General features: G+C 43.8%; 3 protein-coding genes across 4 annotated transcripts; all 3 read left to right on the forward strand.

The window, feature by feature from the left end:
• The first annotated feature begins 482 nt into the window (after positions 1-482).
• LOC107479158 (uncharacterized) lies at positions 483-1,766 on the forward strand. The gene has a single exon (XM_016099311.1). It carries the CDS (start codon positions 483-485, stop codon positions 1,764-1,766), a length of 1,284 nt encoding a protein of 427 aa, XP_015954797.1.
• Positions 1,767-11,493: 9,727 nt separating this feature from the next.
• On the forward strand, positions 11,494-16,452 carry LOC107479000 (uncharacterized). Of its 2 annotated transcripts, none has more exons than XM_016099160.3 (6): positions 11,494-11,960; positions 13,027-13,853; positions 14,211-14,678; positions 14,969-15,346; positions 15,426-15,493; positions 15,987-16,452. In XM_016099160.3, exons 2-6 carry the CDS (start codon positions 13,242-13,244, stop codon positions 16,201-16,203), a joined length of 1,743 nt encoding a protein of 580 aa, XP_015954646.1. In that variant the 5' UTR covers positions 11,494-11,960; positions 13,027-13,241; the 3' UTR covers positions 16,204-16,452. The 2 variants fall into 2 exon arrangements, with proteins under 2 accessions (XP_015954646.1, XP_015954641.1); XM_016099155.3 differs by having other exon boundaries at positions 13,130-13,853.
• A 4,341-nt stretch (positions 16,453-20,793) lies between these two features.
• LOC107479145 (uncharacterized) lies at positions 20,794-22,781 on the forward strand. The gene is made up of 2 exons (XM_016099296.1): positions 20,794-21,859; positions 21,967-22,781. The coding sequence occupies exons 1-2, from the start codon at positions 20,794-20,796 to the stop codon at positions 22,779-22,781; spliced, it is 1,881 nt and encodes a 626-aa protein (XP_015954782.1).
• The last annotated feature ends 2,356 nt before the right edge of the window (positions 22,782-25,137 follow it).

Raw genomic sequence — 25,137 nt, forward strand, 5'->3', positions numbered from 1 at the left:
CGTCTGTGGGGACTCCTGCCTAAATGGAAGTCGTGCTGGGCCCCGACGACCAAGCTCGAGCAGCCGGAGCGGAGGGGGCAGCCTCCGTCGCCTCGCTAAGGGGGCGGCGGAGGTCCCCCCAACAACACACGAAAACACGACCATTCGGGGGAACGGGCGGCGATAGCGCCATAATAATGCAGGAGCTACGCCACAGAGTCCAGAACCTAGAACGACAGCTGGCCGACCGGGAGCGGGATGGACGGTCTACCGATCCCAGCTATAGTCCATCTCCCGGGAGCGAGGAGGAAGACTCTCACCGAAGCCGCCCGCGGCGTACATCCGCATCCCGGACGGAAGTGGAGAGCACGCGGGAGGAGTCACCCATAATGAGAAGACGAAATGACACGATCATCTACTCCCGCGGCGGACCAACCCGCTGAGCGGCAAGAGGTCGCGAAGACGGGGAAGGGAGATCTGAGAGAACACGACAACCCGTGATAATGGGCGTCACCCCGTTCCACCGATCTATCCTCGAGGTCCGGTTGCCGAAACACTTCGACAAACCAACGGACATGAGGTACGACGGAACTCAAGACCCTCTAGAACACCTCACGGCCTTTGAGGCCAGGATGAATCTGGAGGGAGTTGGGGACGAAGTAAGATGCCGCGCCTTCCCGGTAACCCTAGCAGGGCCAGCGATCAGATGGTTTAACGGCCTCCCACAAGGATCCATATACAGTTTCTCAGACATCAGCCGTGCATTCCTGGCCCAATTTACAACGCGGATCGCGAAGGCCAAGCACCCTATCAACCTTCTAGGGGTAACCCAGAGACAAGGAGAACCGACGAGGAGGTACTTAGATCGGTTCAACGACGAATGCTTGGAAATCGACGGCTTAACCGACTCGGTGGCCAGTCTTTGCCTAACAAACGGCCTCCTCAACGAGAACTTCCGAAAACACCTTACCACGAAGCCGGTTTGGACAATGCATGAAATCCAGACGGTGGCCAAGGAGTACATAAACGACGAGGAAGTTAGCCGAGTCGTGGCTGCCAATAAGCGGCAGTCCGGTTACAGCCAAGCTCGGCAACCAGGTGACGGAGAGAGAGCAAAAGAAAAAGCCAGGGAGGAGGCATCAAACAAGGCACCTAGACCGTTCCCTCGGGTCGGGAAATTTACTAACTACACTCCACTCACTCTCCCCATCGTGGAAGTCTATCAGCAAATAGCTGAGAAGGGAATCCTACCGAAACCCCGACCACTTAAGGACCGTACGGGAGGAAATAAGAACCTCTATTGTGATTATCATAAGGGTTATGGCCATCAAACACAGGACTGTTTTGACCTGAAGGATGCACTAGAACAAGCGATAAGGGAAGGAAAGCTAGCCGCGTTCTCCCACCTCATCAGGGAGCCGAGAAGACGTTATCGCGATCAAGACGAAGAAGGCAAAACCCGTTCGGCCAAACGGCGACAAGAACCCGAAGACAGAGACCACGGCCTCACTGTGATAAACGTGGTAACGGCCAAAAACGCCGCGCCAAAATCCCGGTCGGCACACAGGAAAGACGCTAAGGTTTTGACGGTCTCATCCCCGCCGGTGCAAAACTCTAAGAAGCCTTCCTCCATCTCTTTCGGCCCGGAAGACCAATGGTTCAACGACGCCCCGGAAAACCCCCCATGGTCATTATGGCCAGAGTGGGAACCGGCCTCGTCAAACGGATCCTTGTCGACACAGGAGCTGATTCAAATATCATGTTCCGCAACGTGTTCGACGCACTAGGGCTAAAGGATGCCGACCTGACGACTCACCAGCACGGGGTTATCGGGTTGGGCGACCACTTCATCAAACCGGACGGGGTAATATCCCTACCAATCTCGGTGGGGCAAGCCCAAGGCCGAAGATCGGCGATGGCCGAGTTCGTAATCCTCCGAGATTCCACTGCCTACAACATCATCTTGGGAAGAAAAATAATCAACGATTTCGAAGCCATAATCAACACAAAGCTGCTAGTCATGAAGTTCGTTACCGATGGCGGATCCATAGGGACCATAAGGGGAGACCTCGAGACGGCGGTCGCTTGTGACAACGCCAGCCTCTCCCTTAGAAAGAAGTCCAAGGAAGCATCCGGTGTGTTCCTAGCCGACCTTGATGCCAGAGTGGACGACAAGCCGAGGCCAGAACCAGAAGGGGATCTGGAGAAGTTTAGAATCGGTGACGACGTGGAAAAGTTCACATTCGTTAACAAGAACCTCCCACATGAGTTGAAGGAGCCTTTGATCGAAATGATAAGAGCCAACAAGGACTTGTTCGCCTGGACTCCAGCCGACATGCCGGGCATAGACCCAAAAATCATCTCACATCATCTAGCCGTCAAGGCGGAAGCACGCCTAGTGGCCCAACGGAGGAGAAAGATGTCGGCGGAAAGAGCAGAGGAGGTGGCCAGGCAGACGGCCAGCCTCCTAGAAGCAGGCTTCATACGGGAAGTGGACTACTCGACATGGCTCTCGAATGTGGTATTGGTGAGAAAACACAACGGCAAGTGGAGAATGTGCGTGGACTATTCTGACCTTAACAAAGCATGCCCCAAAGATTGCTTCCCTCTCCCTAACATAGATGCACTCGTCGATGCCGCGGCGGGATATCGGTATCTAAGTTTCATGGACGCCTACTCCGATTACAATCAGATACCGATGCACCGTCCTGACGAAGACAAGACGGCGTTCATAACGCCAGCAGGAACTTTCTGCTATAAGGTAACGCCATTCGGCTTGAAAAATGCGGGGGCAACATATCAAAGGCTGATGAATAGGATATTCCATGACCTCATAGGGAAAACAGTTGAAGTCTACGTGGACGACATCCTGGCAAAAACAACACGACCTGACGACCTATTGAACGACCTGGCGAGTGTATTCGCGTCCCTCCGTCAACACGGTATGAGGCTGAATCCCCTCAAGTGCGCCTTCGCCATGGAAGCCGGCAAGTTCCTGGGATTTATGATAACTCAGAGAGAGGTAGAAGCTAACCCGGAGAAATGCCAGGCAATACTCCAGATGAAGAGCCCGGGTTGCATCAAGGACGTCCAGAGGTTGGCAGGGCGGTTGACCTCATTATCCCGATTTCTCGGAGCTTCGGCAACAAAGGCCCTGCCATTCTTTAACCTCATGAAGAAAGGGATGGCGTTTGAGTGGACGCCCGCATGTGAAGAGGCCTTTCGGCACTTCAAGGAAATCTTGGCGGCACCACCCGTCCTCGGGAAGCCAAAGGACGGAGAACCACTATACCTATACCTCGCCATAACGAGTGAAGCCCTGGCCGCAGTTCTGGTATGGGAGGACGGAAAAGCTCAACAGCCAGTCTATTTCATAAGCAAGGCCTTGCAAGGGGCAGAATTAAGGTATAGCAAGTTGGAAAAGCTAGCCTTAGCACTTCTAACTTCCTCACGAAGGTTAAAGCAGTACTTCCAGAGTCACCAAGTTGTCGTCAGAACGGACCAAGGGATCCGGCAAGTACTCCAAAAACCCGATCTGGCGGGAAGAATGATGACTTGGTCCATCGAACTCTCCCAGTATGACATACGATACGAACCCCGGCAAGCCATCAAGGCGCAGGCGATGGCGGATTTTCTAGTAGAAGTAACGGGAGATCCAAGCGAAGAAGTGAGTACACGGTGGAAGCTCCATGTGGACGGAGCCTCCAACCAGACCTTCGGAGGTGCCGGGATCATCATGGAAAGCCCGATTGGGGTTGTATACGAACAGTTGGTCAGATTCGAGTTTCCCATCTCGAACAACCAGGCAGAATATGAAGCCCTTATAGGAGGCTTAACCCTAGCAGTAGGGGTGTTCAAAACCGATCCGAACCGAGCTAAACCGATGAACCGAACCGAAATAACCGAGAACCGAAATAACCGAAAACCAAAAAAACCGAAAAAAATCTATTTTGCTGTTTTTTGTGCGGTTCGGTTCGGTTTTCGGTTTTGAATCTGAAAACCCTAACCGAACCGAACCGAACCGGTTAAAACAATCTCCACCCATTATTTCGATCTCGCTCTCTCTTCTCCACCCACAGCACCACGCCAAAGCCTTCCTTTTCGCGGAGACGCCACCCACAGCACGACGCCGTTGCCCACGCACAGCACCACGCCTCGCCGATGCACAGCACCACCCCCTCGCTGACGCACAGCACCACGCCGTCGCCGTTGAGACGCCACCACCCAGCACCAGCAGTGTTTCTGGGTTCTCCCACTCAGCGCCACTTTCATCAGCTCAACCCACTCCCAGCACGGCAGCACCTCCGAGTCTCCCAGTCAGCCTTCCCCCCAATTCAACATGGAGCCTGAGCCACCGATTCAGGTAATTTTCTGTTTGTTGCTGTTTAGTGGTTGTTTATTGGTGGTTGTTTACTGTCATTTGTCAATATGGAGCCCGAGTCAATATGAATCATTTGCTGTTTACTGGTGGTTGCTGTTTACTTGTTTAGTGTTTATTGCTGTTTATGGTTGCTAACTTGCTATTATTACTGTTTAATTTGAACCATTCCAAGTCAATATGGTTGCTGTTTATTGCTGTTTAATTTGCTGGTTATTGAATTATTGTTCTGTGTATTGAATTATTGGTCAGTGTATTGAATTATTGTCCAAGTCAATATGGTTGCTGTTTAATTTGCTGTTTAATTTGTTGTTTAATTTGCTGTTTAATTTGTTGTTTTATTGTTGTTTATGGTTGCTTTTTAATTTTCTTTTTAATTGGTATTGCTAGATTGTTGGTTATAGATTTATTTTTCAGTTTATTGCTTGATGCTGCTGGTTATTGATTTATTGTTGAATGTTGATAACTTGGTAATTGGTATTGATGGATTGCTGCTGGTTTATTGGTGGTTGTTTACAATTTCAGAATAATTGTGAAATTGGAGCGTTTTCTAAACTTACTAATGCCTATTGTTTGGTTGCCATAGGAAGATCTGAAAACTTCTACAGGTTTTCATTCTTTTTGGATCAGTGATGAATTTAATTTTAGCTTATTTAAAATTGTCTTCAAATGGTTTGCTTTTTTCAAAATGGTTCTAATTTTAACTTATTTAAAATGCCCTTATTGTGTTTTGCTTCAGTTCTTACTTCTGAGTTCAAGTTTATATTTCTTTAATTTTCATGTTTATTAAGTATGGTCATGTTAGCATAGGTGTATTGTGGTACTGTAATACTTTAATACAAAAAAATAAAAAAATGTAACATTAATTTTATCTATACTTTTTAAGTGTTATCATCAAAATATATAATCACCATAAGTCCATAATTATTGGAATAATAACTACCATAAAATTCACCTTAAAATATATATATTAATTACATAAATTAAATCCTTTTACATTTAAATTCTTGCAGGAGTGTATTTGCCAAAGCTATGTGAGAAGCACAAGACAAACTCTCACCATGTCATGGATGGGCTAATGAGCTCAGGAGAAGCAGCCCCAAGACCTATTTCTAATCTCTTTTAAGAAATTTTATCAGCATCTGCCCCTTCTCCATAGTGATCATCATCATCCTCTTTCAATCTTCTCTTCAAGAGATGGTGCAAATTTTAATGGGTTGGGTTCGGATTTAAACATTAGTGTTGGTATAGAGTTTAGCATTAAGTATGTAACTAGTTATATATGTGTTATCCAAATTTGTGAAATTTTGGAAATATTGTTGGTCCTCTTTTTGAGAGAGATGATATAAACTTTGATACAATAAGAAAAGTGTTATTTTGGTTTGTCGATTTCAATGTTATGACTTTGCATAATAGTATGGTAGAATTTTTTTTTGATTTAATTGAAAAAACCGAACAAACCGAACCAAACCAAACCGATTTTAATTGGTTTGGTTTGGTTCGGATGACTTTGACAAAAAAACCGAACCAAACCGAACCGCACGTTAATTAGTTGATCGGATTGGATGGCTTTTCTCTCAAAAACCGAACCAAACCGCACTGCGAACACCCCTACCTAGCAGCAGAAGTCGGCGCAAGAAGACTAGAAATATGCAGCGATTCCCAAGTCGTCACCTCCCAAGTAAACGGCAGCTACCAAGCCAAAGACCCTTTGCTACAGAAGTACTTGGAAAAGGTTAAAAGCTTGAGCCAAAAGTTCGAAGAGGTCACGGTCCACCACGTACCTAGAGAAAGGAACACACGGGCAGACCTCCTATCAAAGTTAGCCAGCACAAAGCCAGGAGAAGGGAACCGGTCTCTCATCCAAGGCATGACGAGAGAACCAGCAATCACACTGCACATGACAAGCCTAGGTTCTTCATGGCTAGACCCCATCACCGACTTCCTAGAACACGGCAAACTCCCTAGTGATGAAAAGGACGCGGCGAAATTGAGAAGGGAAGCGGCCAAATACGCCGTCATCCAAGGACAGTTGTTCAGGAAAAGGGCTCAACCAACCCCTACTGAAGTGCCTACACCCCGACCAGACGGACTACATCCTCAGGGAAGTCCATGAGGGCTGCTGTGGGCACCACATCGGAGGCAAGGCCCTAGCGAGGAAACTAATCCGAGCCGGATACTATTGGCCGTCGATGATGGCGGACTCCAAAGAGTTTGTCAAAAAATGCGTAAAGTGCCAACAGAACGCCAACTTTGCCAGGGCGCCGGCCTCCGAGTTAAGCTTGCTAACGACCTCCCGGCCATTCTCTCAATGGGGAGTCGACCTCTTAGGGCCCTTCCCAGTCGGCCCCGGGCAAGTCAAATACCTTATAATCGCAATTGACTACTACACCAAATGGATAGAAGCCGAACCACTAGCTAGCATATCCTCGTCCAATTGCAGGAAATTCATGTGGAGGCAGGTGATAACGCGATTCGGGATACCGGAAGTCGTCATCTCGGACAACGGCACGCAATTTACCGACAAGAAGTTCACGGAATTTCTCAACGGCCTGGGTATAAGGCAAAGGTTCTCTTCGGTAGAACACCCTCAGACGAACGGACAAGTGGAGTCCGCCAACAAGGTTATCCTTTCAGGGCTAAAAAAGGTTGGACAATAAAAAGGGTGCTTGGGCCGACGAACTAGCATCGGTTCTCTGGTCCTACCGAACAACTGAACAATCCTCCACTAAGGAAACTCCTTTCCGACTAACGTATGGGGTGGACGCAGTAATACCCGTAGAGATTGGTGAACCGAGCCCACGGCTACTTTTGAAAGGAGTGGAAGAAACCGTGGAAAAAGACCTGATAGATGAAGCCAGGGAAATGACCCATTTGACAGAAACAGCACTAAAACAAAGAATGGCTCTGCGCTACAACACCAAAGTGCTCAAGAGGGAATTCGAGCCGAACGACCTCGTCCTGAGGCGAAATGATATCGGCCTACCGACCCCCGGAGAAGGCAAGCTAGCGGCGAACTGGGAAGGCCCCTTCAGAGTCAGAAAAGTGATGGGAAAAGGAGCCTTCAAGTTAGAAAGGCTTGACGGCAAAGAAGTCCCGAGAACATGAAACGCGGACAACCTAAGAAGATTCTACTCCTAGAGGATGGCCCGACAAACCGACCAATCTAGCTAAGTAGTTAATTTGCAAATTTAAATTTTGAACTTCTCATAGCAACTTACGAGTCCCTTATACGATTACCGAATAAGATATACTTGTGCAAATTTTCTCTTTTGTTTTGTCACTCAATTCTCCAGATAAACCATCCCATCACGACCAACGACGACGCGCGACCCCGGGACTGATCACCCCGGGAACCCGTCAACCACCGTTGTAACATGACTACGCGAAAGGCCATGGGCCGTTGATATAAATGACGACAATAAACCAAAAACGGTTAATAGAAACGATAACACGACCAGACGAATAAGAAAAAGTTTATCACGACAACACGAGCAAACGACTAAAAAGGTCATTGTTCACAAGCCAAAATAAAACGGCTAAAATCAAATTGTTCATAAGCCAAAACGGCTAAAATCAAAAACTTCAAACAGAGGATTCATTTCTTGGGGACGTCGACAACTTTGCCATCCTGAATGACTTTGAGAACACCAATCGCCGACGTATCAAACTCGGGAGCAATGACTTTGACCTGAGCCTTAAGAGCCTCCTCGGTCGCCAAAATCGCACCCTTCCCCTGCTTCACGACATCTTTGTACTTAGCCTTCCACGTTGCCAATTCGGCCTCCACGACCTGCTTTTCCTTCTCCATCTCGGCCACCCGTTTCTGCGCTGCGCCGACCTGGCTCTCCAAAGTCATCTCACGTTCGACAAGACGAGAAACCGTGGCGTCCGAGTCCTTTAACTTCTTCTCAGCAGTGGCAGTTTTCTTCTCGGCAGCAGTGGCCTTCTTCTCGGCGGCGTCAAGTTTCTCATTCGATTGGGTCAACTGCTCCCGGAGAGTCTCGACTTCACTCTTTAGCTCATTGTTAGCCTTCCCACTAGATTCCAACCTTCTGCGGAGGGACTCCATCCCGGACAGCTCAAACTCGGCCTTCCGGGCTATCACGGCGCCCCGCAGAAGGGTACGGTACATCCACCTCGCCTGCCCGGCAAGGGAAGACTCGCGGAAATACTCCTCAGTACCAGGGATCAGCTGGGAATCTATAAAGTTCCCGGCATCAAAATTCCTCTCCATGACGGTAAGGACCCCCTCGGGACTGGAGGACATCTTCCTTTTCCTCTTAGGGTTAGGGACCTCTTCCACACCGTCATCGACATCAGGGGTAGACGTCGAACCCCCGGTGCCTATCACCTCGCGGAAGGGAGAAGCATGAACCGTTTTGTCGCCCTCGACCTGGGCAGCTTGGGCCGAGGTCCCGGTTCCGTCAACCGTGGCTTCCTGCTCGGAAGTAGTTTTGTCCTCCGGAGGAATTGCAGACTTCTCGGCGGCAGATTTTTCTCGTCGTCACTGGCGCAGAGGAAAGTTTGGAATAAGTTGGGAAGACCCGTCACCGACGCAGACATCTCCACTGCAGGAAAGCAAAGAAGGTCGGTTAATCGCCACAAAATATCAGTAAAAGCAAAAAGGTAAAGGGTAAAGTAAAAGTTTCTCACAAATGTAATTACGACCGGCCTCCCGGTCACCCATAAGGAGGTGAGGATTTACTTGATTCCTCCCAAAGACTGCCATTAACACCTCGGCAATCTGCCTATCCACCGCCGACATGCCTCTATAGGTTACCTTAATAAAGGTATTGGACCCTGCCCCGAAACTCCAATAGGTCGGGATGAGCCGTACCCCCTCCAATGACAACCAAAAGAGATGACGACCTTTGACAGGGCGGACCTTGAAATATTTGTCCTTAAACCCATGGTAGGAATCTTCAAACAAACCGAAAATCCTCCGACCCTGGGCAGACCGGAAGGACATGAACCCCTTTTTGTGTTTCCCCTCCTTTGAAGGGTTTGTGAGGGTGAAAAAGAAGAGGAAAACATCTACGGACACCGGCAGCTCAAGGTACTCACAAACCATCTCGAAACAGCGGATCGAGGCCCAACTGTTCGGATGCAACTGCGACGGCGCCACGGAAATTCGACTTAAAAGCGCCATTTGAAAGGCGGAGAACGGAATACGAACCCCGACTTGGGTGAACATGGACTTGTAGAACCAAATCCAATCGGCGACTCGGGGGTGTTGGAAGTTGATTTCATACAATCGCTCGTGAGGAGCCGGGACAAAAACGTCATAATTGGCTTCCTCGTCGGTCCCTCCGCAGAAGTATTCGGCTTGTCGGAACTCGGTGAGCTCCTCCTCGCCCATTTGGTTAGGCGAATCCTTCACGTCGGAAACGACCCAAGCATAGGGATCGTACGCCGCGGGGTTAGGGGAAGCCCGGGAAACCGTGCAAGCCATACCTACATGGGGGGACCATCCAGTCAGTCTAAGAGATCGGTTGCTCAGGCCGAATACAGACACTACCCCCCACGACTCCCCGACTAAGGCCAAACGAGACTAAAGCACGAAAAGAACAAGAAAAAAACCTACCCTGGAATGGTACTTTCCCCCCTAACACATCTAGTCGCAATTAAAAGGCTATGCAACAGCAGAAAAAAAAAAAACCAAACAACAAGCATGCAAAGATAATGCATAAAAGGGGGAATGATTCGAAAGTTACCTGAATTAGTGGAAGGAGGACGGAGCAGTTGATAAAGAAAGATGCGAAGGGAGAGGCGCACAACAGCACTACAAAGAGATGTTGAGGTTTGGGAGCAAGAAAAAGGCAGAAAAAGGAAGATGCAAAAGAAAGAAAAGAGTGCCAAAACTGGCCTGTTTAAAAACTACCCCCCCAGGAAGCGCGAAACGTCTGGGGGCAGAATGGTCTTTTCAGCAAGGGTTTTCCACCCCATTATGAGCATTTAATGCTCGGCACTGGGAACGATGCGACGAAACGGTTGCTTGTACAACCAAAGGACACGCGCGTTGGGGCATATCCTTATCACGAACGGCCGACCAGACGATCCCAAATGAGAGGCGAGACAACACGCCATTGATAGCTCCCACAACTACCATTGGCGCGTGGGGGCACTGTTACGGTCTGGCCCAAGGAACCGACGGGTCGACCCGGCCCGAGCTCCACCCGACCCGGTTCCGCGCCCTTCAAACGACCCGGACACGTGTCCTGTGTGACCCACGCGCGGCTGCAGGACAGCGTCCTTGAGAATATGGGCCTGTCCTCATGAGGGGCCCGCTACTGACATGTATATAAAGGGAAGATTGGCTCTTCCCCCGAGGTACGTCACCTTTCCATATCATTTTTCCCCCGCCTGCGCACTAGCTGACTTGAGCGTCAGAGTGTCTTTGCAGGTGGCACCCCCCTCATCCTCTCTCCAGGACAAGTGCTCGTCTACTCGGCAAACCCGTAACCAGCGCGATCAAAGCTAAGGCGTACACCCGATCTGTCCGGAACCCGACAACCGAACAAAAAATATTGAATAATTATATACAGTTAAAAAATTGATATTATTAAAAAATAAAAATAAAAATTTATTTAAAGTGTTTATTTAAATTAAACCTCAAAGAAATTTAGTACATTATAGACAAAAATATATAATTTATATTTTAATGTATATGTATCCTCCTTTGTTTCTTTTTCGAAAATTTATCTACTAGTCAATTGTCATTTTACAAGTATTTTATGATGAGTGAAAATTTTGAATTTGTAATTCAATTTATTTTGTTAAAATTTTCTTTTATTCATAGTTATCAAACTTTGCTTGACTCATCTAGTTTGACTAGAAACTTATCATTTAGTCAGATCGAGTTACTCATTTTTTTTTGTCAATAGATTGGATAACCTTCGATCTTAGGCACTCCATTGGATTGGACAACCCAACTCTAAAAATACCATACAACACACTCACACATTCATCTTACACTTACTAATTTTTTTTTATCGCAATTAGTAGGATTTAAACTCAAAACCTTTGAAACGACGAGGGAGAGATATGCGATATGGGCTACAAACGGTTTGACCCGACATGTTTATAAAACCCGGGCCGGGTCATGTAATTTTTTGTTTGTTTTTTAATTTGGAATAACCTAGTTTCACATGAAGCTTCCCACCACCCTCTCTCTCCCTCTCACAAACGGCACACCACCCTGGCTCTGAAGCTACCCACCGCACCCCCATTCTCTCTCTCTCACTCTCACTCTCACTCTCAGCTCACTTCGGGTCACTGTCACCAATCGCACGCTCGCTCGCGTCTTGCCGCTCTCCTCCGTCTGTGCTCGGCTGTCGCGCCTCCCTCCGCCAGTGAGTGCTCGAGCTGTGCGTGTTTGTTGCTGCTCGTCGTCCGTGGTTGTGTCTGCTCGATTCTGCCTCTGTCTCACTCGAGTCTCGTCTCAGTCTCGTTGTTCGTCTGTCTAGTCGCCGACGTCTCAAGGTCTCTCGGCCTTTCCTGGGCGTCTCGTCGCCGGCGGCAGAAGCAACTCGTGTGTTGTCGCTTGCTTCGTCGCCTTCCGCTGGGTCGTCGCCGAGTCGCTGTGGACCGTGGACCGTTGGTGAGTCCCTGCATAATTGCTTCCCTTGTTCTTTCCTCTCCCGATTTCCCTTCTGTGTGTATTTTTCCATGTTGCTGATCTAAATGTTGTTGTAAATCGTGACTGAACTAGGATATGTTAAATTTGTTGCAGTAAGTTGAATTTGTTGCTGAAAATATCACTGAGCTTACTTTTTGTTGTTGATGAGAATCATCACTGGACTGAATTTGTTGCTGATTATCGTCACGAAATCTTGTATTTGTTGTTGTTTTGCTGAAATAATCACTTAGCCAATTTTTTTTTGTTGCTGTAAATCATCTTTGGAGTTAAACTTTTTGTTGCTTTAAATTATCATAGTTGAACAGCCTGTAATTCATCACTGCACCTTGATTTTGTTGCTAAAAGTTGAATTTGTTGCTGAAAATATCATTGAACTAATTTTTTTGTTGCTGAAAATCATCACCTTGTTGAATTTGTTACTGATTATCATCACTGGAGCTTGAATCTGTTGTCTTGCTGAAATAATCACTTAGCTAAATTTTTTGTTACTGTAAATCTGTAAATCATCTTTTGAGCTAAATGTTTTGTTGCTGAAAATGATCATAGTTGAATTTGTTGTTGAAAATGAGGTTCATGCTCTTTGCAACTCAGAATAAAGTTGTTCAGTTAAATTGTTGTTCCCATGCTCTCTGTTTGTTTTTTTTTTTTTTTTGCTAGAATTTAAAAAATGTCTTCATCACAACTCAGTTGCTATTATGAATTATTTTTGGTATTGATTTGTGAAAAATGCACAAATGTAGATATAGATGCAAATCAAAATGAAGAAAATGTTGGTCAAGCTTCAAATTTGTCCTATGAAGATATAGATGCCGACTTTGAGATCACCCCTTTAATTTGATTTACTGATTGTGTTATTTTAGTATTTTGTATTAGTGACTAATTTATTATCTCTTTTAGCATCATTAGTTATGTCTAAAAATTGATACTTGATTGTTATTAATATGTTTGTGAAGATAGGCATTTTAAGTTTTAACTTTAATTTTAATTTTATTTGTATAATTTTACAATTTTATGTAATTATGACTAGGTCAACCGGGTAAATCAGTGGCCCACCGGTAGAACTAGTGACCCAGTGACCTGGTTGTATGACCGTGTCAATTACTGATTCAGTTCTGATAACTAATTCTCAGGGACTTCCCTTCTCACGGTCTTTGGGAGCAAAGCGGAAAGGAAAAGGAAAGTAGATAGAGAGAGAGGAAGAATGTTAACATAACAGTAAGTGTGAAATGCTCGGAAAGAGTTATGCAGAAACTGCTGCGCCCAACTTATTGTTCAGCCCCCATCCTCTCTCTCTCTGTGGGAGGCACGGCGACATCCACAGGGACTCTGACTCTCCCTAGCTCCTCTACTCCCATTACTACTCTCCCTTTCTCTTTTTCTATCTCTCTGTCTCTATCCTCGTCGCCACACAAATACATAGCAATGGCAACTGCTGCGCCTTCATTTGCATCTTCACTGGTGAGCCTGCCCCCCACCACTTCCGCCTCTTGCTCTGCTAGCAAGTCTTTCCCTCTGTGCACTCTGCCGTCTTCCTTTTTATCCGCCATGCCAAGGTGTCTCTCTCTAACCCACAAACACACTGCCGCTAGGGCACCCATCCACCGCCTTCCGTGGCTGCTCCCTCGCTGTGCCTCCTTCTATTCCGCCTCCGAGGGAGAGGGAGAAGACACAAAGGAGCACAAGCCCGTTAGTCCAAGACTCAACCGGAGGCAGAGGGCTTATTCTTCTTCCTCACCCATTCTGCCAAATCCTGATTTGTTGGCTATTCCCGGTGTCGGTCCCAGAAATTTGAGGAAGCTAGTTCAGAAAGGCATTGCTGGTGTTGCTCAGCTCAAACAACTATACAAAGATAAGGTATTTCACTACTTCCTTCTTTTTCTTTTTCTCTCCCTTATGATATTTTGTATTTCTAATTTCTGATTTCTGTACCCTTTAGAATATTTCATTCAATTTGGGCCCTTCTAGAAAAAGTAAAAAAACAATCTTGAAATTTGCTTCGCTGAGGATGATAGTATAGAATAAGTACTTATGATGGTTGGAGCATCCCCATATGGCAATATACATCTGAAATCCAATCACTTTATGGTAAAGTTTTGTAGTTTCTGTACTAAGTACTGAAGCGTTATATATGCTTGTGACATTAAATTTGGCTAATTGCTTCCCCGGAAAATGTTGACAATTTTCTTTGTTTTCTTGGGTAATATGCTGCAGTTTTTTGGGAAATCTAGTGATAAGATGGTTGAGTATCTGCAGAGTTCTGTTGGAATAATCCACAAGAACCATGCTGAAAGTATAACTACTTTCATTAAAAAGAGTGTTGATGAAGAGTTGGAAGACAATTCCTCCTCGGCTGCTGTGCAGGCTCTGCAGAAGAAACGCCTTACATTCTGTGTTGAGGGTAATATCAGTGTTGGCAAGACAACGTTCCTTCAGAGAATAGCTAATGAAACTATTGAACTGCGTGATCTTGTTGAGGTAGTTCCTGAACCTATTAGCAAGTGGCAGGATGTAGGACCAGATCACTTCAATATTTTGGATGCCTTTTATGCGGAGCCACAAAGGTATGCCTACACCTTTCAGAACTATGTATTTGTTACGAGGGTCATGCAGGAAAGAGAGTCATCTGGTGGAATCAAGCCTCTTAGATTGATGGAGAGGAGTGTTTTCAGTGACAGGATGGTGAGTACTCATTACCTCTTTAAGTATTCTCTTTATTTTCTTGTTCTTTCAGGCTTTTTTTTTTTGTTGATGGTATTTTAGTGTTCTTCTGTTTTTTGGAAGTCAGCTATTTGGTTTAATTCAAGAATGTAATCCTGTTTTTAGATTTTAAGGGCTTATGCATTTTAGGGTTTATGCATTTTAGTGTTCTTCCAGTTTTTGGAAGTCAGCTATTTGGTTTAATTCAAGAATGTAATCCTGTTTTTAGATTTTAAGGGCTTATGCATTTTTACCCTTACTGTGAATTAAAGGTTTTTGTACGAGCTGTGCATGAAGCCAATTGGATGAATGAAATGGAGATCAGTATCTATGACTCATGGTTTGACCCTGTTGTCTCCTCCTTGCCTGGCCTTATTCCAGATGGTTTTATCTATCTTAGGGCAAGTCCTGATACTTGCCATAAGAGAATGAAGTTAAGGAAGAGAGCAGAGGAAGGTGGAGTCTCTCTGGACTATCTCCGTGACCTACATGAAAAGCATGAAAGCTGGTTATTCCCCTTCCAAAGTGGCAATCATGGAATATTATCAGTCAATAAGCTTCCCCAACATGTTGATAACTCCTTGCACCCTGAAATTAGAGACCGTGTATTCTATCTAGAGGGTGATCACATGCACTCAAGCATTCAGAAGGTACCATACTTAATGGAATCCATGCCTGAGTTTGTGATTCGTTATAATAGGCTGGTTTAATTGTTTTCTGTGCAACCAGGTTCCTGCATTGGTTCTGGACTGTGAACCCAATATTGATTTCAGCAAAGATGTTGAAGCAAAGAGGCAGTAAGATAATCGTATCTTATTCAGTTATTCTAGTATTTATTTAGATTTCTGTAACATGGACTAATCTTATGTCACACCACTTGTATTATATTGGGACCCGTTTCACCATTGCATTTTTTTCTATTCTTATTTGTTTAACTATTTTAATAGAACTATTGTTAGTTCAATGTTGCTAATTCTAGAACCATTCTTGAATGGGTCAACCTTTTTGATTGGCTGCATTACCGGTTTTGTATTTGTTCACATATCTTCATTCTTCATTTGGAAATCCTTGACGGTAAGTTTCGCTGGTCATTTTAGTGGCTTTGGTGTGTGGAATGTTGCATTTTCTTTAATATACTGCGAGAGTGAATCCCTAGTTAACCAAGAAAGGTATCTGTGATTCTTTATGGCAAATGGTGAATGGTTAGGAAGAAGACTTACGTAAAAGAATATACTGTACTAGTCTATGATCCTAATGTGTTATAATTTGTTTATTTTGCTTTGGGGGCAGGTATGCACGGCAAGTTGCTGAATTCTTTGAGTTTGTTAAGAAAAAGAATGAAGTTTCATCCAAGGAAGGTACGCGAGGTAAGCAAAATGGTGAAGCTGAAGCAGATGTGCTGATGCCCCATGAAGGTGCTCTGTGGCTTCCAGATGGAAAGCCTTTTCCACAGGGCGCGCACACACCGTTGGACTTCAGGAGAGCGATGTCATTCATGTCTGGCTAGTGAGTAGTGATGGATTAACCTTTTGAGGTCCAAGATATACTAACCAGTACCACATATGTGCGTGGTGTTTCTGTTTCATGTAAAGATTTTAACTCCGAACCTTGACTGATGTAGGGATGGTTGTAGCTAGAAGTAGTTTTTATGGTCTCAAATGCTTTGCTAATATACGGCTTGGTGCAGATTGTATGTGTTTCTTCGATTATGAAGTTGGTCGTTATGATGTATCATTTTCTTGAGCTTATTGTTTAAGTTTTTCTTGCTCCTTGTGTTTTTTAATTATCTGTTCTCTGAAATCCTGATTGTTACATAACTTTGTCGAAATGGCGTGGTTTGTTCGAATTTTGGAAACATGCCGGTTTGGCGAAAGGGTTCGTTACTTAACTCTTCACACCCACGTGAGGTAATTTGTTCTTTCACCCTAACCTACTTTTGGGTGAAAAAACTTTTTAAAACTCTATCCTATCTTACAAAGTGGATGTTACAATACTCGCAAAATGGTTGGAGTTTTGAAACTCCTTTACATTATTAATATTGTAATGTGTATTTAGTATAGTATTCTAATACATATTCTATTAATAGAGCTTTTATTATATATTGATAACACCATCCAACAATTAATGCTAACAAATTATATTTTTTTTAAAAATTAATACTAACATAAAATTATACTTTTAAATAAAAATCATAAAATAATCATAAAATATTAATCTTCCATCTTTACTTATTGAGCAACGATTTTTTTTAAATTAGTGTTTTATTAGTGTTAATTTGTTTATTGAAATAAAATTTAAAAATTATTGTTTCCATAACAATTTTTTTATTTTTATCTTTTAAGATTTATTTTGTTTTAGAATTTCATAAACTCATTACAGTAGATCTTACTAATATATTTTTATTTTTATTTAATATAATTTTGTTCACATAATTTAAAATTTAAAATTATAAAATTTTTAAATTAAAATTTAAATAAATATAATTTAATTAATAACTTAATTTTAATTTAATAAAAATAAACATATTCCTATTCATAGCTCTCTTTTTCAAATTTCACTTCTAACCAAATCTATCACCGCTATTTACCACTGTCACCGGTGTCTTGTTCGACGTTATATGTCATTCATCATTTTCTATTCTTCTATTCTTGATATGTTTTTAAACTATCTTCAAATTTTGTCTCTATTTTAATTATTCCGGTATTCTATTTTAAAATAGTGTAAGAAATCAATTGAAAACTTTTAAACTATAAATACTTAACTACAAATTTAGTAAAATTATAAAAGCTGACAAAGTGATTTAACCTTAAACTGAATACTAAATAATGTATTTGGATCTATTAAAACCAAATACAAATTTCTTCTTTTAAATTAATAAAACAGCCTTGATTATATAACTAGTATTTTTGTCATTTTAAAATGATCTAAAAATGTATCGTAATTTTTTAAAATTAAATTTAAATTTTAATATTATAATTTAATTAAAAAACAATAATCTTAAAAGGATATTTAGTCTTTTCAAGATTAATTTTAAATAGTATATTTTCATTTTTTTAATATTTAGGACAAATTCTAATTTTTAAACCATTTGAAAAGACCATTAATACTAAATAAATATTTTAGACTTTTAAATTTTAATGTTATTCTTTAAAAAGAGTATTTTTATCGTTTTAAAATATAATATAAATTTTTAATTTTTAAAATAATTAAATAACTCTAATCTTAAAAAAACATTTTACTATTTTTGTCTTTTTAAATTTTATTACAAATTTATTTTACTTTTTTTGAAATTAAATTAAATTTTCTGTTACTTTTAAATGATATTTTAATCTTCTCATATCAATTCTAAAAAAATATTCGTCTTTTTATTTTTTTTTTAATTTTATAATAATCTAATATCAAATCAAAATAATAATGGCCCAGATTTATTTTATCGCACAAAATTATGAAAAACCCCTAGCTCAAATTAATTTGTTTTTAGTATACTAGTCCATTAGCCCAACACAAAAATAAATGCAAATAATAATGATAAAAACAAACAAAATACAACTTTGTTATTTATTTTGTTTATGGAGTTTCATACTCCAAAAGTTATAAGGAGCATTTAATCGGGTCCCATCTTACATGCGGGTTGAGAATCTCAACTTTAATCTTATCTGCATTCTAAAGTTCTAAATTTTATTCTACCCGATCCTCTAAAAATTTTTCAAGTAAATATAAAATTTGACTATTCCAAATTTTATACATATTAATAAAATAGAAATTAAAAATTAAATTTAAATTAAAATTAAAAATAATAAAATTTTAAAAAAATTTAACATAAAATTACAAATAATATGATCATCAACTAGTTTAGTAGTTATTTCAAATTTTTATAAAAAGATTGTGAATTTAACATTCACTTTTTTTCATTATATACATAACTTAAAATATATATTATATAATATATTAGAGATACGAGTAGGGTTATAACCTGAACCCATATCCTACCTTATTCGGAAATGGATCATTTCCAATTTTTTTAACACTTGACAAGATACAGTGTGATTTTCCACCTTTAATTCTATAACTGGAACCAGAAATAAATAAGAGAGAGTAATGAATGGTTAGATTAAGCACTGGATATCATTCGTGAGGATCCACTCCTACCTTACTCGCAGGCAAACTCGCACTGCACCCTACCCTACCTGCAGCGAATTGGGTGGACAACCCTACTCGAACGGATATATATAGGATATATATTATCAGCCCTACGAATAGGGTATATATTGCTAGCCCTACCTATATCCTAGTTGTAGTTGACTTCTTTTTCCTCATCTTAACGCAAACCTATGTATAGCTTACACCAGTAGGTTCTACGCAGTGACCTTTTAGTTTTAGGTTCTACAGATGATAGTAGTGAAGGCAGCACTAGAAAACCAATTAAGACTTCGTTCCTTTTAAGATAGTCTTTTACTGGGTTTTAATTCCCACTTAAATGCCCTATAAATATAATCTAATAAGGATAGTAGTTTGCAACTTTTCATAAGCCTTAAGTTCTGGCTTAGTAAAATTTGTATTTTTAAAAGTAGATTCTTAAAATTAGTTTTCAGAGGCATTTTTAAAATGTATAAATTCATTTTTATGGATACTTTAAAAAGTATCTTTAATTGTTAAAAATTGAAAGCTGAAAGCATATTTGTGGTAGATTGTGGTAGATGAGTTTGCATGTATTATCTCGAACTTGAGATTTGTTTAAGCGAATTCAAACCGTTTATCACTTAGACCAATCTCCGTTGATCGTGTAGTCTTTTCGATTTATAAAATATAAAATAATTTTTTTTGAATTTTTCTCTTGTCATGTACACTATTCATTCGCACACTATGGGTGTGTTTGAGAAACTCGTTAAAAGAGAAGAAGCATGTTTAGACTTCTTGAAAGCTTCAATTTTTGGTTTGGCAAACTTTTTTTCCATTAACACAGAAGTGATTTCGCTGCCAAAACCAACGTTTACAAGAAGCAACTATTTTAGCTTCTACGTTTTACCAACGGGCTTTTGGCCATGGATACTACCATGTATTTATCTTTTACCAATTTTATCCTTCATGTATGTTATTATATTATTTATAAAATTCTTGTTATTTCTATTTATATGAGCTCTATTTTTCTATTTTTTATTTTTTTAACTGTTTGTTTGATATTATACACTTTTATAATTATGATTTTTGTGTATTATGTTTGTTATTATCTTTTTATAATATAATTTATTGATTCTATTAGGTAAAGTAAATTAAACAAAAATTTAACTATAAATAATAATAATAGTAAAAAATTATAGCATACTAAAAAAAGAGTACTAAAAATACTAAAAATATACTAATAAAAAGATCTTCAAGATTTTTTATATTTATTTCAATTACTATAAAGTAAATATTTATTTTTTAATTATTTTTAGTACTCTCTTTTATAATTGTAATTCTCATATACTATGTTTTAGTATAATTTTTTATAATATAGATTATGCTTCCAGTAAAAAAATAAATTAAATAAAAAATTAATCGTAGATAATAATAAAATTATAAACGTTGGATTAATATTAAGAATACGATTATTGAGAGTACTAGAATAAGAATACGATGTAAAAAAAATATTAAAGTACATTTTTAGTTATGTAACGGCCTGGCCCAAACTTCAGCGGGTCGACCCGGCTTGAGCACTACCCAACCCGGACGGTTGGGCGAAGCGTTCCCAGACCGACTCTGACACGCGTCATGCACAGCTCATCCGCAGCTGTGAGGAAACGCCTTGGAGAAAGTGGGCCTACCCCCACAAGGCCCACGTCTGACACGATATATAAGGGGAAGGACAGCCCTTCCCCCAAGGTACGTCACACTTTCCCACCTAACCATTTCCCCGCCTGCACACTAGCTGACTAGAGCGTCGGAGTGTCCTTGCAGGTGGCACCCCCCCTTTTTTCCACAACAAGAGCTCGGCTACCCGGCACCTCCGAACCCCGCGAGATCCTGATCAAAGCGTTCTCATCTCCTCCAACGAACCACCCGAACCATCCGGAAGTCCTCTTCACGAACATTGGCGCCGTCTGTGGGAAACGCTTAAATGGAAGTCGCGCTGGGTCCCGGAGACCAAGCCCGAGGAGCCGGAGCGGAGGGGGCAGCCTCCGTCGCCTCACTAAGGGGGCGGCGGAGGTCCCCCCGACAACACACAGAACAGCACACGAGGACACGACCCTTCGGGGGAACGGGCGGTGACAGCGCCATAATAATGCAGGAGCTACGCCATAGGGTCCAGAACCTAGAGCGACAGTTGGGCGACCAGGAGCGGGACGGACGAACCACCGATCCCAGCTACACCCCATCCCCTGAAAGCGAAGAGGGAGACTCCCACCGAAGCCGCCCGCGGCGTACCCCCGCATCCCGAACGGAAGCGGAGAGCACGCGCGAGGAGTCTCTGATCCCGAGAAGACGAAATGACACGATCATCTACTCCCGGGGCAGGTTAACCCGCCAAGCGACACGAGATCGCGAAGACGGGGAAGGGAGATCCGCGAGGACACGACAACCTGTGATAATGGGCGCCACCCCATTCCACCGATCTATCCTCGAAGTCCGGTTGCCGAAACACTTCGACAAACCAACGGACATGAGGTACGACGGAACTCAAGACCCTCTAGAACACCTCACGGCCTTCGAGGCCAGGATGAACCTGAAGGGAGTAGGGGACGAGGTAAGATGCCGTGCCTTCCCGGTAACCTTAGCGGGACCCGCGATCAGGTGGTTTAACGGCCTCCTGCAGGGATCCATCTACAGTTTCTCGGACATCAGCCGTGCATTCCTGGCCCAATTTACAACACGAATAGCAAAGGCAAAGCACCCGATCAACCTTCTGGGGGTAACCCAGAGACAAGGAGAGCCGACCAGGAGGTACCTGGATCGGTTCAACGATGAATGCTTAGAAATCGACGGCCTAACCGATTCGGTGGCCAGTCTTTGCCTGACGAACGGCCTCCTCAACGAGAACTTCCGAAAACATCTTACCACGAAATCGGTTTGGATGATGCACGAGATCCAGACGGTAGCCAAAGAGTACATAAATGACGAGGAAGTCAGCCGAGTTGTGGCTGCCAACAAACGGCAGTCCAGCTACAATCAACCCCGGCAACAGGGCAACGGGGAAAGGCTAAAGGAACGAACCAGGGAAGAGGCGCCTTGACATTCCCCCGAGTCGGGAAATTCACCAACTACACTCCACTCACTCTTCCCATCGTGGAAGTTTACCAACAAATAGCCGAGAAAGGAATCCTGCCGAAGCCCCGACCACTCAAGGACCGCACTGGAGGGAACAAAAACCTCTATTGCGATTACCACAAAGGCTACGGTCACCTAACGCAGGACTGTTTTGACCTAAAAGATGCACTAGAACAAGCGATAAGGGAAGGTAAACTAGCAGCATTCTCCCACTTAATCAGGGAGCCAAGGAGACGTTATCGCGACCAAGACGAAGAAGGCAAAAGCCGTTCGGCAAAGCGACGACAAGAACCAGAAGACGGAGATCACGGCCTCACTGTGATAAACGTGGTGACGGCCAAAAACGCCGCACCAAGATCCATATCGGCACACAAGAAAGACGCAAAGATATTGTCGATCTCCTCCTCGTCGACGCGAAACTCTAAGAAGCCTCCATTCATTTCTTTCGGCCCGGAAGACCTATGGTTCGACGACGCCCCGGAAAATCCACCCATGGTCATCACGGCCAGAGTGGGAACCGGTCTCGTCAAACGCATCCTTGTTGACACTGGGGTGGACTCGAACATCATGTTCCGCAATGTATTCGACGCACTGGGACTAAGGGACGCCGATTTGACGACTCACCAACACGGGGTCATTGGGTTGGGCGACCATTTCATCAAACCAGACGGAGTAATATCCCTGCCAATCTCAGTGGGACAATCCCAGGGCCGAAGATCGGCGATGGCCGAGTTCGTGATCCTCCGAGACTCCACCGCCTATAATATCATCTTGGGAAGGAAGACGATCAACGATTTCGAGGCCATAATCAACACAAAGCTGCTAGTCATGAACTGCTAGTCATGAAGTTCGTTACCGATGACGGATCTATAGGGTCCGTAAGAGGAGATCTTGAGACGGCGGTCGCTTGTGACAATGCCAGCCTCTCCCTAAGAAAGAAGTCCAAGGAGGCGTCCGGCGTGTTCCTAGCCGACCTAGATGCCAGAGTAGACGACAAACCCAGGCCGGAACCAGAAGGGGATCTGGAGAAGTTCATGATCGGCGACGCGGAGGAAAGATTCACGTTCGTCAACAAGAACCTCCCGCACGAGTTGAAGGAGCCCTTGGTCGAAATGATAAGAGCCAATAGGGACTTGTTCGCCTGGACACCGGCCGACATGCCGGGCATAGACCCAAAAATTATGTCGCATCATTTAGCCGTCAAGGCGGAAGCACGTCCAGTAGCCCAACGGAGGAGAAAAATGTCGGCGGAGAGGGCAGAGGAGGTGGCCAAGCAGACGGCCAGCCTCCTAGAAGCAGGTTTTATACGAGAAGTAGACTACTCGACATGGCTCTCGAATGTAGTTCTAGTAAAAAAGCACAACGGCAAGTGGAGAATGTGCGTAGACTACTCTGACCTCAACAAAGCATGTCCCAAGGATTGCTTCCCCCTCCCTAACATAGACGCACTCGTCGATGCTGCGGCGGGATACCGATATCTGAGCTTCATGGACGCCTACTCCGGTTACAACCAGATACCGATGCACCGTCCAGACGAAGACAAGACGGCGTTCATAACGCTGAGGGGAACTTTCTGTTATAAGGTGATGCCATTCGGCCTAAAAAATGCAGGGGCAACTTACCAAAGGCTAATGAATAGGATATTCCACGACCTCATAGGGAAGACAGTTGAAGTCTACGTGGACGACATCCTCGCGAAAACAACACGACCTGACGACCTCCTGAACGATCTGGCGAGTGTATTCGCGTCCCTTCGACAACATGGCATGAGGCTGAACCCCCTCAAGTGTGCTTTCGCCATGGAAGCTGGAAAATTCCTCGAATTCATGATAACTCAAAGAGGGGTAGAAGCCAACCCGGAGAAGTGCCAGGCGATACTCCAAATGAAGAGCCCAGGCAGTATCAAGGACGTCCAAAGGTTGGCAGGACAGCTGGCCTCATTATCACGATTTCTCGGAGCGTCGGCAATAAAGGCCTTACCATTCTTTAACCTCATGAAGAAAGGAATAGCGTTCGAGTGGACGCCCGCATGCGAGGAAGCCTTTCGGCACTTTAAGGAAATCCTGGCGGCACCCCCGGTCCTCGGGAAGCCAAAGTACGGGGAGCCATTATACCTGTACCTCGCCATAACAGGAGAAGCCCTGGCCGCAGTTTTGGTACGAGAAGAAGGGAGGGTGCAATAACCAGTCTATTTTGTCAGCAGGGCCCTACAAGGGGCAGAGTTGAGATATAACAAATTGGAAAAGCTAGCTCTGGCACTCCTGACCTCTTCGCGGAGGTTAAAGCAATACTTCCAAAGTCACTAGATTGTCGTAAGAACGGACCAGGGGATCCGGCAAGTGCTCCAAAAACCCGACTTGGCGGGAAGAATGATGACCTAGTCCATTGAACTTTCCCAATATGACGTATGATACGAACCCCGGCAAGCCATCAAAGCGCAGGCGATGGCAGATTTTCTAGTAGAAGTAGCGGGGGATCCGGTCGAAGACACGAACACACGGTGGAAGCTCCACGTAGACGGAGCCTCCAACCAAACGTTCGGGGGCGCTGGGATAATCCTGGAAAGCCCAGCTGGAGTCGTGTATGAACAGTCAATTAAGTTCAAATTCCCCGTTTCAAATAACCAAGCAGAGTACGAAGCCCTTATAGGAGGCTTAACCTTAGCAGCAGAAGTCGGGGCAACGAGGTTGGAGATATGCAGCGATTCGCAAATCGTCACCTCCCAAGTGAACGGGAGCTATCAAGCTAGGGACTCGCTGTTACAGAAATACTTGGAAAAAGTCAAGGACTTGAGCTGAAAGTTTGAAGAAGTCACGATCCAGCACGTTCCGAGAGAAAAGAACACACGGGCAGACCTCTTGTCGAAATTAGCTAGCACCAAACCGGGAGAGGGCAACCGATCTCTAATCCAGGGAAAGATGAAAGAGCCGGCAGTCACACTACACCTCTCGAAGCTAAACCCCTCCTGGTTGGATCCCATTATCGACTTCTTAGAAAACGGCAAGCTCCCCGACAACGAAAAAGATGTCAAAAAGCTAAGAAGGGAAGCCGCCAGATATGCCATCATCTAGGGTCAGCTGTTCAGGAAAGGATTCAATCATCCCCTACTGAAGTGTTTGCACCCCGACCAGACGGATTACGTCCTCAGGGAAGTCCATGAAGGATGCTGCGGCCACCATATAGGAGGCAAAGCCCT

This window comes from Arachis duranensis, chromosome 1 (assembly GCF_000817695.3).
Source record: "Arachis duranensis cultivar V14167 chromosome 1, aradu.V14167.gnm2.J7QH, whole genome shotgun sequence".
Lineage (NCBI taxonomy): Eukaryota > Viridiplantae > Streptophyta > Magnoliopsida > Fabales > Fabaceae > Arachis > Arachis duranensis.